Raw genomic sequence first — 14947 nt, forward strand, 5'->3', positions numbered from 1 at the left:
CACAGACCTGTACCTCTGAAACAAATAATTCATTATATGTTAAAAAAAAAAAAGAAGAAGATAGTAGGAAGGGAAAAATGAAGGGGGGGAAATCGGAGGGGGAGATGAACCATGAGAGACTATGGACTCTGAGAAACAAACTGAGGGTTTTAGAGGGGAGGGGGGTGGGGGGATGGGTTAGCCTGGTGATGAGTATTAAAGAGGGCACGTACTGAATGGAGCACTGGGTGTTATACGCAAACAATGAATCATGGAACACTACATCAAAAACTAATGATGTAATGTATGGTGATTAACATAACATAATAAAAAAAAGTCATACTGACACACACACACACAAAAAGAAATATTTTTATGTCTTTTAAATGGAGCATGGCAAATGAAAACTTTATTCTACTTAATTAATAGTTACCCAGTTGGCTAGAGATGATAAACTTTTTAAGAAATGCCTCTCAAAACAGGAAGAAATTTCTGATTATAAAAGATAGAGCATTCTTTCTTTACCTCTTTGCCCATAAATTAAATGAATTCTAGCACTAATGAAAATTCCTGGGTTAATTATCTAAGAAATCTGAGTATCCCTGAAAAGGTGACAATGAATCAAAGAAATTTCCTTTTCCTCCTGTATTTCAGTATTGCTACTAAGGCATCATTTAAGCTATTGCATGATAATTCATTTTAAGCTGCTCGAAGAGAATCATTAATTAGGGAACAGCTTCTATATCCGAACCTACATTAGACTACTGTGTCTACATTTTGCTTCTGTGTCTTACAAGGATATAAATGGCACATAGAAAAGCACCCCAAATGATTCAGGCATTTGAAAGTAGTGACTTAGAAGGGGGGCATTGGTATAAGCCACTTAAGACCAAATCAAATGCTATTTCTCTTTTATTTTCCACTTTTAATAATAAGGTTTAGCAAGCATTTCATTTTTTGACACCTTTTATAGCCTTTCCACTTTTCTGTCTATCATTGATATCCTTCCTCCTGGAATGTATCCAGAGTCCGTGATCTGCAGGTTGAGAACAGGAAGTTTCCTAAACTCTGAAACAATAAGGCTATGAGCTATACGTTTGGGATGATTTATGGTTGAGAGCTTTCTACTAGAATGATATATTTTAGACCTCTGAAAATTAAGAAATATTATGGAATAGCCCCTCCCCCTAAAAAATGAAAACCAAATAATGCAAAGTCTTGGTCAGAAGTATAGAAGCCTAGAATCAACTCCTGAAATTCTTTTCATTATGTCACATCCTAAATGTTCAAAACAGACTTATACATTTAAAAATAATAATGATATGTTATACTTATATAATAATTTAAATTCCCGAGAAATGCCTATACTCTCCCATCTAGTTTTTACAATCTCCTTATGAAGTGGGTAGGGCAGACATTATTGTAGCTACCTTAAAGTTTAAAAAGCTAAGGCACAAAGAAGAAAATGACTAGCCTAAGGGCACATAATGATATGAAATGGGATTGTGACTACCAACGTCTTTTGATATCTTGTTTAATTTTTTCCCTAACAGAATTTATTAAATCCAGACAATTAATAGTTTTGGATTACAAGTCTCATTGATGCTTATTTATAGCTTAACTCACACCAGCCAACTTTCAAAGTTTTAGTCCTTCCATTAACCAACTAGAAGAGCATTAGAATTTAGAGGCAATCTCTCGGGAAAAATGTTCAAAAAGGAACAAATTAATGAAAGTAAAATGCCATATATTGGGAATAGAACTGGTTACATGAAGAATTCATTTGGGGCAAATATGTGCACACAAAAATGTTTACCTTAGAATTATTTAACTGTAAATATTGACTATATAAATAGGTTTAAGAAAATACTCTTTGAACATAGAGCCAAAATAAATTATTAGGGAAATAGTACTATTTAAAAAGTAGCTGTAGTTCTCTCTGCTTCTGCCCTTTCCTCTGCCTGGAATGGAGATATGGCGCTGGGGAAGATATCCAAGACTGTGAGACAGGAGCCATAATTTGTGGAAGGTGGTATAAATAAATAAATAAGAGAACAAGCCTGGGATCTGCTATCACAGACCTACCACAGGAGCAATGTTTGGACTATTAGGTAAGTGAAAAATATTCTTTCACCGTGTTTAAGCTAGTATTATTTTGGTCTTTTACAGTAGGTAAACCTAATACAGTATCTGATTCCACATGATATTCCAAGAGCATGACTTATTCAGTCCTCATGGAAAATATGTATCTACTGTAGAGTTAGAGTCAAATGCTCTCTTCCACTGTTTTCTTAACTACTTTTTCTGCTTCCATATTTTCCTATCAACTTCATGACTAAAGTTTGCCTTCTAATGGAGTTTTTTTTACAGTGAAAGAGCATGCATACTGGAGAACAGAGGCGTCCAGTATCATTGACAGTTACATTTATTCAAGTAAAATAATGTATTGCTCTTCTGGGCTTGTACTTCAGTCTGATGACCTTAGTTTCAGCCTGCTACAGAGATGACATTCCATGTTTGCCATGGCCAGAAAAATATGAATTTAGAATTCTGAGGGGTAGGCTACACTACGGCAAACTTATATATATATATGGTAACACCACCTTTTGAGGCCTCTTGGCTGAGAGCACAGAGTGTCATCAGTCGACTCTTTCCATTTGGCGACTCTGCATGATCAAGAATCAAGTCAAAAAGAAAATACTGACCCAAATGGGTTTATATTTAAATTGAATGGCATGCTTATGTTCTTTTGTGTTAAAAAAAGCAAACAAGATGGATTAGAAGATTAAATATATATTCATAGTCTGTTTGCTTGTATGTGTGTATTTTGTTGGTAGAGCGTGTGTGTGGGGAGGGCTGGATCAAACACTAGTTACTAACATAGCTCAGTTATCTCACAGAGTTATGATGCTTAAAATTAGTTACATGTCTATGTTTTATAAACAGTAAGGCACAATATAAGCTATTATTTTTATACCAAAGTATGACACTTTGTCACGATAAAGACATGTACATCTCCCTTTTCTCAGTGATGAATTTTGTAAAAATATTATAAACTCCCCTTTAGGAAAAAAACACATTTTATTGGCCTAGAAACATCTTTCCCATGAGAATTGGAGGGTGGCTGACACCATGTAATTGTGGAATGTTATATACATTTCTGCACTCAGTTCTCTTTACTTTTTAACCATCTCATATTTTTACATCACCAATCTTACTTCTTGAAGATGGGAATTTAAATGATTGGCTGTTTAGGTACCACAGCAATTCTTTAGAAAATATATTTTATATATATTTACTAATAGTACTAATTATATATATTTATGTAATAAATATATAACAAATAATATAATATCTATATTTACTAAGCTCTACAACAAAGTCTGGTTCATTCAAAGTTATTGGTTTATAAGATGTTTCAGGGGTTAGGGGGTAAAAAGAAGAGCTGGTTACAATAATTTTAAAACACGCAAACACAGAAGCCTGAATATATGATTACATCCTCTCCTCTCTGCTTATGTACAAAGAACCTACAGTATGTGATCCTGACAACACATGTTTCCTATTTTGTCAGTTTGATAAAAGCGTACCATGTCAATGGTTTTTAGCTTGTGATTTGGTGATTGTTTCAGCACTGATTGTCAATGACCTGTATGTCAGCTGACACAGCTGACACAGTTAAATCAGAAATTAGCATGCAGTCTCCTAAAATGCCAGACACATGGACCCTTTACACAAGAGAGATATAATGGAACCCACATGATATCCCCATTAAACAATGAAACATGTGACATTAACCAAAAACAGGAACACATCAGCAAATATGCCTGAGGAAGTTTATGGTATTTAACTCCTAAACATTAATTTTATTGTGGTGTATGAGGAACTAATTAACTGAGAGTTTCCTTTTTTATTGGAAGCGGAAATACTGTTCAGAAAACTGATGAAGAATAAATACAGCATATTTTAAGTTTATTAAGCTTGGCTCATCGACTTCTATTTATTTAAGCTAATCTCATAAGGCAATTAAATATTTCAATCAGTAACTTTATATGGCTCTTTTATTTAGCACATTTCTGAAAAATTAATCAACATGTTAAAATGCGGAAAGAGTATGTGAATATATTTCCATTTTCATACAGCCAGAACAATGACTAAATACATTTTCAATCACATGATCTTTTCCAACATGAGCTTTGATAAATATACAAAGGGAAAATGACAACTGAAAAAGTTAAAACTTGGTGATAATAATGTAAATAGTTAAGGCTAAGTTTGTATCTACATGAGACAAATGGTTTCCTTCAGCACTGTAATACTTTTCTCTAAATAATTCTATTTTCCCAGTCAGAGGAAGCCTCATTCAGGTGTGGCAGAATGAATTTGATCCTAGATAGGATATGCAATGCAATTAATTGCCAGGTGTGGTTTCAGAATCTTTTTTTTTTCCCTTTTGAAACAGGATCTGTGTTTTGCTGGCACAATACTAGGCACCACTTCATATATAATCCTGTTTAATCTCTATAACAATTTAAAATGGGTGTTATGAATCCACATTATAGATGAGAAAACTAAAGCTCAGTAACCTGCACAAGGACAATCAAAGTAGCAGAACAAGGCAAAACTTGATTCCAAGTCCATACTCTCTCATTCCAAGTACCTTTCAACTAGTAATTGTCTACTTGACACTGGGTTAATTAAATCAAAACGAACCAAACAATTAAATGTTTGAAATCATATAGACACAGGAATCAACTGGTATAGACAAATGAATCAACTGCTTATCTATACAATATTGTCCATATACCATAAGTGCAAGATAAATTTTGTTATAATATTCTGTTCTGTGGTTGTAATACGATAGGTCAACACCAATAACTTTCTAGTAAAAAAGGTCATAATAGGTTTTTAAATTAATATAGACTAGACAAGACCAAAAGTTCCTAAAATTCCTTGGATTCAGGCACCATCAGCGGCTCAATAATTTTTTCGTGGCACCTGCAGGACAAAAGAAATACCCAACTGCTCCGTTTTGTCAAGTAGTAAGGCCCCAAAACTAAGGTAGTTTATGTAGTATCTGACAGATGCCTCCATATTTTCCCTGAAATTTTAAAATATGCTGTATGCCCCTGTGGATTTGCAAAAGCACCCTGGTACCTTAGCACACAGTTCGGGAACTTTAGCACGAGGCACATGCCTATCTATGGGGAAAGACTCTATCTGTAGCTATGCGGTACATTCAATTTGACACTTTGGGCTAAACTCTTGAGCCAACTCCTTTACAACTATTTGTTTTAGACTGTATATAGAAAATGGGTTATTTTATTGGATTGCCTTCCTGTAGATTTTTTAAATTTCCACATAAAATGTGTTCCTGTCAAAAATTTCTAAGGCAGCTATTAGAATTATATAACTAGAAATTTTACACCCAAACAGAAAGGAGAGGGGCAGAGGACTGTAGTTATTAGTAAAAAGAGAAACACCTATTCCTCTCATTTCTGCCTATAAACTATATGTTCTAAAGGAACAGCATTTAACCTTGAGGGTGGGGTGAGAGGAAGCCATGTGTTATGGAAAGAGAACTGGAAATTGGAGTCAGTGAAAGTGGTATTAACCACATTATGACCTTCAACCACTTTATCTCAAAAGTCTCTCTCAAGTTTAATATGCTAAAACCAACATACACATTCAAAATTATTCTGAATTTTGTTAGTTTTTTTACCATGATGAGCAAACACAAAAGTGGTGTCTTCTTGCCAACATGAAAGTACTATAGGAGTCAAAAGTATGTACAGTTTATTTCAAAACTATCTACCTGAAACAGTTTTGTGGTTCACAAGTCGGAGGTCTTGGTTAAGCAAGAGGTTAGGATTTCATCAGATTTTCCAGCAGAGGCAAAGGGACTATCTCCTTGGACTCTTCAACCACCCAAAGTGTATTTGAACCAATTCATTTGTACACCATTTATTTTATTATTCAGTATTAGAAGCTTAGTTATTTAGTTTTAAAATTTATTTCAAGAAATTTAATCACAGTTTTCTGATTAAAATGAGCAGGTACCTACAAATATAATTTAAAATTGGGATTTTGCGGGCACCTGGGTGGCTCAGTTGGTTAAGTGTCTGACTCTTGATTTCAGCTCAGGTCATGATCTCAGGGTCCTGAGCTAGAGCCCTGAGTCCAGCTCAGCATGGAGTCTGCTTAAGAGTCTCTCTCTCAAAAAACAAAACAAAACAAAACAAAAAGAGTCTCTCTCTCCTTCCCCCCCGCCCCTCACCCCCATCTCCACTTGCATGTGCACATGTGCATGTGCGCTCTCTCTCTCTCAAAAAAAATTGGGATTTTTAATTATGCAATATAAAAACTGGGGTGTATCTACATATAGCAACTTAGTTGACAGTTTTCATAGAACTGACAAGTTAAATATACAGATTATTTCATTAATTTCTTCCCCTGAATGGAATGGTCTGTGAATGGAGTTGATTGATCAAATCAGTGTTTTATCAATCAAGTTATTACATATATTAAAATATTCAAATTTAATAATGCACCATTATTTTTACCTCCTTAGAAGTTTGGAAGTATTTTTAGATATTAAGAAATAAGTAGGAAAAGGAATAACTAGATATGGATCCATGAAGAAGTGCAGTTTCATGTTTGATTTCATTAATAGCAAATGCCAGAACACAATCTGAGATTCTGATAATACTACATCAATATTTGTGAATTTATCTACATATTCATCGATAAGAGTGGACTACAACATTCTTTAAAGCTTCTTTTCTATCTAGACGGTTTGTTCTGAATTCTTTGGCTGTACTGCTATTTTCTATTGTTTACTGACCTTCATTCTAGCAATTAAGAGAAAATCCAGCACCTCCATTCTGTAGGTCCCCATTCAATGCCATATTTCTACTACTACATTTCTCAAAGAGAAAATATCTTTATGTGCAACTGAAAATTTCTTTTTTGGAAAACAGAAGATGCTAAATCAATCAATGATGGTTAGGGTCCCCAACTTTTTTTTTTAAGATTTATTTATTTATTTTAGAGAGGGAGAATGAACAAGCACAGGGAGGGGCAGAGGGAGAAGGAAAGAGAGAGAATCCTGAAGCAGACTCCCTGCTGAATATGGCACCTGACGCAGGGCTCAATCCCAGGACCCTGAGATCATGACCTGAGCCAAAATCAAGAGTTGGCCGCTTCACCGACTGAGCCATCCAGGCATCACCAACTTATGTTTTTATTTTACTTTTTTCCCGTTGAGAACATTTTAACTTTCTTGTGTAGTTCCAGAGACTTTTATTTTATTTATTTTATCAAGTCATGTAGTCTAAACAGAAAAATTTATCATCAATACCTTCTATGAATGGATTGATGAAAAGCATCTGAGTTTTTGATACCAACAAATACATGTTTCACATTTACTTGAAACTCAAATCAAGATGAGTTGGTCAACCTCTTTCATTGAGAACTACATAATAATACTCAAATTAAAATAACTGACGAGTAGAGAAGTCACATATGGTGGGCAGTTATGGAGGGAATATAATAAGACAGCCCCCTAAGGAGAGATGGCAAGATTTGTGTCCTTCCCTGTCTCTGTTCTTTCCTGCAATGTGATTAGGGAGGAACAGTCTGGACTATTTACTGATTCCATCCAAACTGACTCAAAGTGCCAGAGTGTCAACAAGGGTGGTACTTTCTTTTGCTACTGGCTTCTTAGTTTTAGAGTTTGGCATGATGCTAGCTTCAAGCTTGCCAGCAGCTGTAAAGGCTTTATTCTATTTTATTTCCAAGGTTACAAAAGAAATTGTATTATTTGTAATTTTAATCACCAAAGGTACAAATATCAAATGGTTAATATATGAACAATTTTAGAAAGGGAAAAATTTTTCCATGCCACATCACATTAACACTGAACAAACATAGTATGCCAACTCTGTCAAATGGGAGTGAGGTAGAGGTGTTCTTGACCTTTTCCAGGCCTAGAGTTATGCTATTGTTCATACTCAATATGGTTTTCTCTTCAGCACAATATTTGCTAATGGGACTTATTTCTACAGTTGCTTAAAAAAATTTCTTTCTGGAAAACAGAACTAGTCTATATGTATATATTGCAGGTGCAGTCTGAGGCAACTGATGATTTTTAAAAGTGTCTTATTTTTTTTCACTTTAGTAACCAAGGTTACCAAAAAACACATTGGCAACATGTGTTTAATGTGAACAGTAATTCCTTAGGAAAATGGAAACAAAACAAAACAAAAAAATATTTTATGATTAAAAATGCAGAATTTAGTGTAGCAATAGAGTTTAAAATTCTGTATTTAGAATTTAAATTATTCTTATAATTTAAATATTTAGAATATAAATATAGCCCTTAATTGTAAAAATATGTTGGTGTTTCTGGATGAATCAATCTACAAAGATAGAATGATGTGGAAATAATACGGAATGAATAAATTCAGGATCCAGAGTGAGAACACTGTCTTAAAACATATGAAATTGAAGTCAAGAGAAAGATGTGCATAAACAGTGTAAAAACTGCAAAGGGCAAAATACCATACAAGTGTGAATTTTTATAGTCCTGAGTTCAGTTCACTTTTACCTAGACTTTGTAGTTGCAATCTACTCCTCTCAAATGGCTTTGTATATTTAAAAAATGATATCCCATTTCTTCAATATTATATAAAGAAAGGTTCAGGGACGCCTGGGTGGCTCAGTCATTAAGCGTCTGACTTCGGCTCAGGTCATGATTCAAGGGTCCTGGGATCGAGCCCTACATCGGGCTCTGCAGGGCTCCCTGCTCAGCAGGAAACCTGCTGCTTCTCCCTCTCACCCTCCCCCGCTTGTGTTTCCTCTCTCGCTGTGTCTCTCTCTGTCAAATAAATAACTAAAATCTTTAAAAAAAAAAAGCAAAAATTCAAAGACTGGGAATAAATGTTAAAATGTGAAAATTCAAAACATCATTTAGCAGGAAGTTTAGATCTGGTTTCTAGGAATGTTGGACAGAGTTTCTCAGACGCAGTATGTACTGAAGCATAGCAAAATGTTAATGGGGCAATTTATTAACATATAAATGAACCCAAATATACTGGATTTTACAAAATAATATTCTACTTGAATAGCTAAAAGATGATGATATTTCATTAATTGCTTTCAATTATGTTCTACTTTTATCAATGAAAATATTTCAATAAACTTGTCTTTGTATTTTTTATGGCCGTGGTAATAAGGTTCTAGAATATATGTTGCTTAGCAGTCTAGTCTGTCTTTGGAATTTGCTATGATTTTTACTTAACAGATTATAGTTGGCATTTTGGCTACTTACATTTTAGAAAGTGAAGTATTAGACTGTTTCCCAAACTAACAGTATGCGATTTCAATTTTGGTAAAAAAGAAGTCATAAAATCATAGGCATTTAAACTTAATAAAGCTATATAGACAGTTATCTTAGTCTAACTTCTCACTTAGTGTAAAAATATCCTTGTAGTGTTTGTAATGAGGTGGTCATTCATTCATTCATTCATTCAACAGGTAATGGGATGTTGTACTAAAGTTTAGATATAACAATGAATAAGACAGAATCAGCACCTGCCCTCATAGAACTTACAATTAAAATAAAAGAGAAAATACACAGGATCCAAAGGAACTAGGGGAAAGGGATCTAACTAGGTTGGGCAAGTTCTCTCTGATCTGAGTTGGAAGGCGTTCAGAATGCTGAGGAGAAAAAACATCGACAGTGTAAGTCCAAAGTCAAGAAAGAGTATGGTTGGTCTAAGAACTAAAAGAAGACTACTGAGAAATTAGGCTGTAAATATAGGGAGGATAAAGATAATGAAAGGCCAACTAATTCACATTAGGAAACTTTAGTTTATTTTTTTAAAAAGATTTTTATTTATTTATTTGAGAGAGAGAGAGAGTGAGAGAGAGAGCATGAGGGGAGAGAGGGTCAGAAGGAGAAGCAGACTCCCTGCTGAGCAGGGAGCCCGATGTGGGACTCGATCCCAGGACCTGAGCCGAAGGCAGTTGCCTAACAACTGAGCCACCCAGGCGCCCGAAACTTGAGTTTATCTTAAAAGGCAATGGAAAGCAATTGAAAAGCATATTCCTATCTTACCTTCGCAAAAACAAACTGAACCTGAAAATTATATTCATATTATAGAAGACACTGGAAATGGAAGTTATGAAACTGAAATATAAAGGGCAAATATTGGCTTCAGAAGCATAGAAATAACCTAAGTTCTTTTAAATACCAACATAAATCCTTTTCTATACTTTCTGTGTGTTTCCTCTTTAAAATAAAAATGCTATATGGGTGATCTCATTTCTTGGTGTGGCAGGAATATTAAATTGCCTGACTTAAAGCCATGCCCTCCACCCACTCCCAAATGGAAAATCAATGGTACTTACTACATCCAGCCTTATAGCTGAAGCCTGGAGGAAGGAGGAACCCTTGCTGAGCAGCTGCAGCCAGTGTCCGTTGATCAGGAGGGAACACGGGAATCATTAATGGCGGCAGTTGACCTTGGACCTGCTGAACGTTATAGAGCGAATCAAAGAGACGAAGTTTTGGTGCTCCATGCTTCCCACCCTCCTTACTTTATGATAAAAGAAAACCATTTATTCAATTCAAATATACTGGCATACAAGCTTGCTCAAACACTGGGCCTGAGGTCATGCCTTAGGCAGGAAAATTAGAGTATACTATAGTTGGAAGGTGTTACCAAGTTCACTTTCTAACTTAATGAATAATTTCCCTAGATACCTGCATGAAGCATCACTACTTCATACAAGAAAGCTTTTTTTTTTATTGCATTAATGTAATGGTTAAAAAATTACCCTTAGGTTGAACTAAAATCTCCTTCTGTAAATCCTGTTAGGGGTAATGCTACCTTCTAAAACAAACCTAACTAAACTGGTATCATTTTACATATAACTAGCTTTTTATTATTTGAAGATAATTGTCATGTTCATGTAATATTGCAATTTTTTAATAAAAAGAGCTGGTAAAGAAGCTTAGAGAGTCGCTAAGACTTTCCCCTTTGTTTATAGAAAGGTAACTAGGGCTAAAAGAGAACGGACTCGTCCATGGCCAAGGAATGGGACATTTAGATTAGGTTAAAATCCAGTCCCTTGAATCTCACTCTGTGTTATACTTTTGTCTTTATCTATCTTTTACAATCAATTGAACCACTCCTCAAACCACAAGTCTGTTTTGGTTGCCATCTTTGGAATACATTTTATTTGCTTATGTCACTCTCACATCAGTAAATAAATAACCCAGTACAATGGAATCGCTATCTTTTTTCTTTTTATCATTCATTACCAGCTTTTTTTATTGGCTTATCTTCTTTGAACTGAACAGAGATTTCTAGAAATATAATCTAATATAGTCATTTCTGCAGCAATATCACATTAATGATTAATGCAAAGGTTGTCATCACTAAAATAAAATAAGTAGGCTTTTCCCCCCAAATATTTAATTAAGCAAGATGGCCCTGGTGAACATGATTATTGGTTAGTGTTTGTCAATAAACATATGACCAAGAATTTAGGATCATACTAAAAATCACATATTTGACACTTCATTCTCCCTTACTCCTCTTCCCACACATTAATTAAGTTATTTGGAAAATATTTAAATTAACACCTATTATGTACAAGAAAATGAGCTTGTCAGTAGGGAAACAAGAGTGAACAAGAAAAGCAAGATTCAATGTAATGTATGCCCATTACATTACAGTGGGGATAATGATAAAAAACTAAGACAAACAAATATCCAGAAAAGATTGCAAATTCATTCAGTTGCCAATCCTAACAGCAACCCTGAGCCATCTTCTCAGACTTGTTTTCCCTCTCTCTCATTGGCACTGAATGTTCTTGGGGCACTTGTGATTCTCATAGTGCTCATCATTTCTCACTTTAAAAGTCCGCCTTCAGTTTGTCCATTATTTCATCTTTCACAGTAAACCTCTGAGCTATTTCTGAGATTTTGGTTGTTGAGAATGTGCACTGTGGTTTGGGGGGGGGGATGTTTGAGAGAGAGGTGGGAGGGAGGGGGCAAGAGACACAGAGACAGAGACAGAGAGAAAAATAAGCACTATAAGAATGAGAGATCTGTTTTCAGCAATGACTCCAAATTAGAAAGCATTTCTTTTAGCCAAAAGGATTTTAAACCTATCACGGCCACCAGAGTGAAACTAAAAGGGAATGACAACAAAACAGGAATACAAAAAGAGTGTCTTAAGGTTAGCGCAGAAGGTTTAGATCACTACAGCCAGCATTTTTTGAGCATATTGGAGGAAAGATACACCTTATGTAGAAACCAATAGAAAATGATTAAAGACTCAAAATTAGAGAGTGCATACTGAACAAGCTTGTAGGAATAAGTGGTCTAAAACAAGAGATAGACATCCAAAGGCAAAACAGCATGGGTACTATTTCATTGCAAGAAGAGGATGCTGAGCAGAATGACAAGCAAAGAAACGAACAGCAAACCAGCTCCTGTATATATTTTATACTTTGTTGTTTGTAAGTTATCATATTGTATACAGTGCATCTCCTCCTTTCGAAGATACCATCAGTTATAGGATGTACAAATAAATTTAACAAGAGCATTTTAGAGGGAAGAAGAAAGGGACTTCAAATGAAATGCATATAAGGGTTATAAGAAGTATCCAAATTTCAAATACCTTAAAATTTGGGAAAAATAACTTCCAGAATTGTAGAAACAATAGGTTATTGTTTGAGTGCAGGAGTTCTCAAACTTGAATGTATATTAGAATCGCCTGGCAAGCTTTGAAAAATTCTCAATGCCCAGACTGCTTCCCAGACAACTGAATCTGAATCAATAGGGGTGAGACCCAGCCATGAGCATTTTTTAAAGTTCCCCTGATGATTCCAGTGTGCATCCAGATTTGAGAAGTACTGTCTTAAAGAAGGCTTTCAGTCACTGTCGACAAATCTTTTTGTCTTCTTCATGTTTTGCCTTGAGTTACAGAGCGCCTTCAGGTATATAAGCAGTTGAAAGGTAGACTGCCTGACTCTTATAGGTTCTGGGGCCCACAGGGTAGAACCAGATATTAAGCTAGATGGTTCAGAGAATTCCTTCTAATTGAGTCTTTTATCTGTTTTTATATGTCCCTTTTGTGAGAAACTTGTGATGGTTTGTTTTTACCTAAAGAAGAGCAACCAAATCTCTCAGCACGGTATTCAAGATTCTTCACAATTTGTCCTCAGTCTATCTTTCCAGATATGTTGCCCTTCTTCAGATCCTGTACTCTTGCCTCAAAGGACCATCAAGAGTTCCTCGCATACTCGGTGTTTTTCCATGCCTGAGTGTGTTCAAAAGTATTTTCTCCTCTGTTTTGAGTGATTTCTCTTTTCCTTTTCTTCTTGGCAAAATTCTACTTATTTTTCAAAGGCTTTTGAGACCCACATAATGTGTTTGCCTGTGAAGCACTTCTTTCTTGTGGTGCCAGCTTTCAGGCAGAAAGAACTGTTACTTCTTTTAACCTCATAAAGCTAATACAATACTTACTGTATTGAATAATAGTTACTTGTATAACTCAAGTCTCCCTTATGACCTATGAGCTTATTTAGGAAAGAGGTTGTAACTTATTACTGTACCTCTAGAGCTTAGCACAGTAGCCGAAACCATTATATATGTATTGATAATTCATGAATAAAGAAGAACAAATTATATAGTCCTATCTTCTAAAATACAGCTTTGTGCACCAACTCCAAATGTCCACAAAAGGCCTGTGGACAACAGTTACTTAACGACCAGAAAGGAATCCAATTTCACCAAAGAATGACAGCATAAAGTACTAACTGCTTTGTGTTCTTATTTTTAAGCCATAGCTAAATAGTCTTATACTTTATGATATGTCCATGATTCTTAGAATTATGTATGCATGAAGAAATAGAAAAGTAATCCAGATATATTAGAAATTTATTACATATTTCTATAATGGACAGATATGCCTGCCTATCACATTCTAGTATCATGTTGTTTAATTAAACCTTTACAGTATGTTTTAATAATAGGTAAAGTCACTACTCTATCTTTAATATTTTCTTTTTCAAATATTTCCTGGATGTTTTTAACATTTATTTTTCCACATTAATTTTAGGATATGGAATTTCTATTTGAATTCATTAACCTGATGGCTTGATAGCCAATAGCAGACCTTATCTTTCAATTTATTCAAATCTTCTTTTGCTTCATATAATTCTTGTAGATTTTTGGTAATTCTATTTTTAAGTTTGTTTAAAAATATTTTTATGTCCGGGGTGCCTGGGTGATTCAGGCGGTTAAGTGTCTGACTCCTGGTTTCGGTTCAGGTCATGATCTCAGGGTTGTGGGATTAAGCCCCGAGTCTGGTTCTGTGCTTGGTGCAGAGTCTGCTTGGGATTCTCTCTCTCCCTCTCCTTGTGCCCCTCCCCCAGCTCACACACACTCTCTCTCTAAATAAAATAATAAAATCTTTAAAATATATATATATATTATTGCTATCATAAAGGGAATGTTTTCTTGTTATATTGTTTAACTAGTTTTTGTGTGTACATAGACTATTTGTGTGTGACAGTTTTTATCCAGGTAATTCACTTAAACCCGAATAATTAACTAATTTTTTAGGTAAAAATTTGAGTATTCTAAAGAATATATTGTAATGAATTCCAGCGCTTTCAAAAATCTGTCTAGTCTAAACCTTTTGTCTTATTATGATTATGGAAATGCATTTTGCTTTAGTTTTATAATTTGTTTTAGTGTCTAAATTTTCCAAGATCCAAATATATATAGAATAACAGAGTTTTAAGGTTGAGAAACAGTGAAATAAATATAATCCAAAATGTGTGGCTAATCCACATTTGCAACTAAAAATGCCTCTCAAAATACAGTTGCTCATTATTTGTAGAATCTATATGTGCAAATTTGCCTACTCACTAAAATTTACTTGTT

At 34.7% G+C, this 14947-nt stretch overlaps 1 protein-coding gene across 17 annotated transcripts in view; it reads right to left on the reverse strand.

The window, feature by feature from the left end:
• The window catches only part of SOX5 (SRY-box transcription factor 5), a 1002891-nt gene that overhangs the window by 112128 nt on the left and 875816 nt on the right, over positions 1-14947 (reverse strand). For 15 of the 17 annotated variants that reach the window (XM_032432676.1, XM_032432674.1, XM_032432680.1 and 12 more), the window contains one exon: positions 10393-10516. In XM_032432676.1, the coding sequence (XP_032288567.1) occupies positions 10393-10516 (124 nt within the window). The remainder of the gene's footprint in view (positions 1-10392; positions 10517-14947) is intronic. The other 2 variants (XM_032432684.1, XM_032432672.1) reach the window with 1 other exon arrangement.

The sequence above is a fragment of the Phoca vitulina genome, unplaced genomic scaffold, assembly GCF_004348235.1.
Source record: "Phoca vitulina isolate PV1807 unplaced genomic scaffold, GSC_HSeal_1.0 scaffold49, whole genome shotgun sequence".
NCBI lineage: Eukaryota > Metazoa > Chordata > Mammalia > Carnivora > Phocidae > Phoca > Phoca vitulina.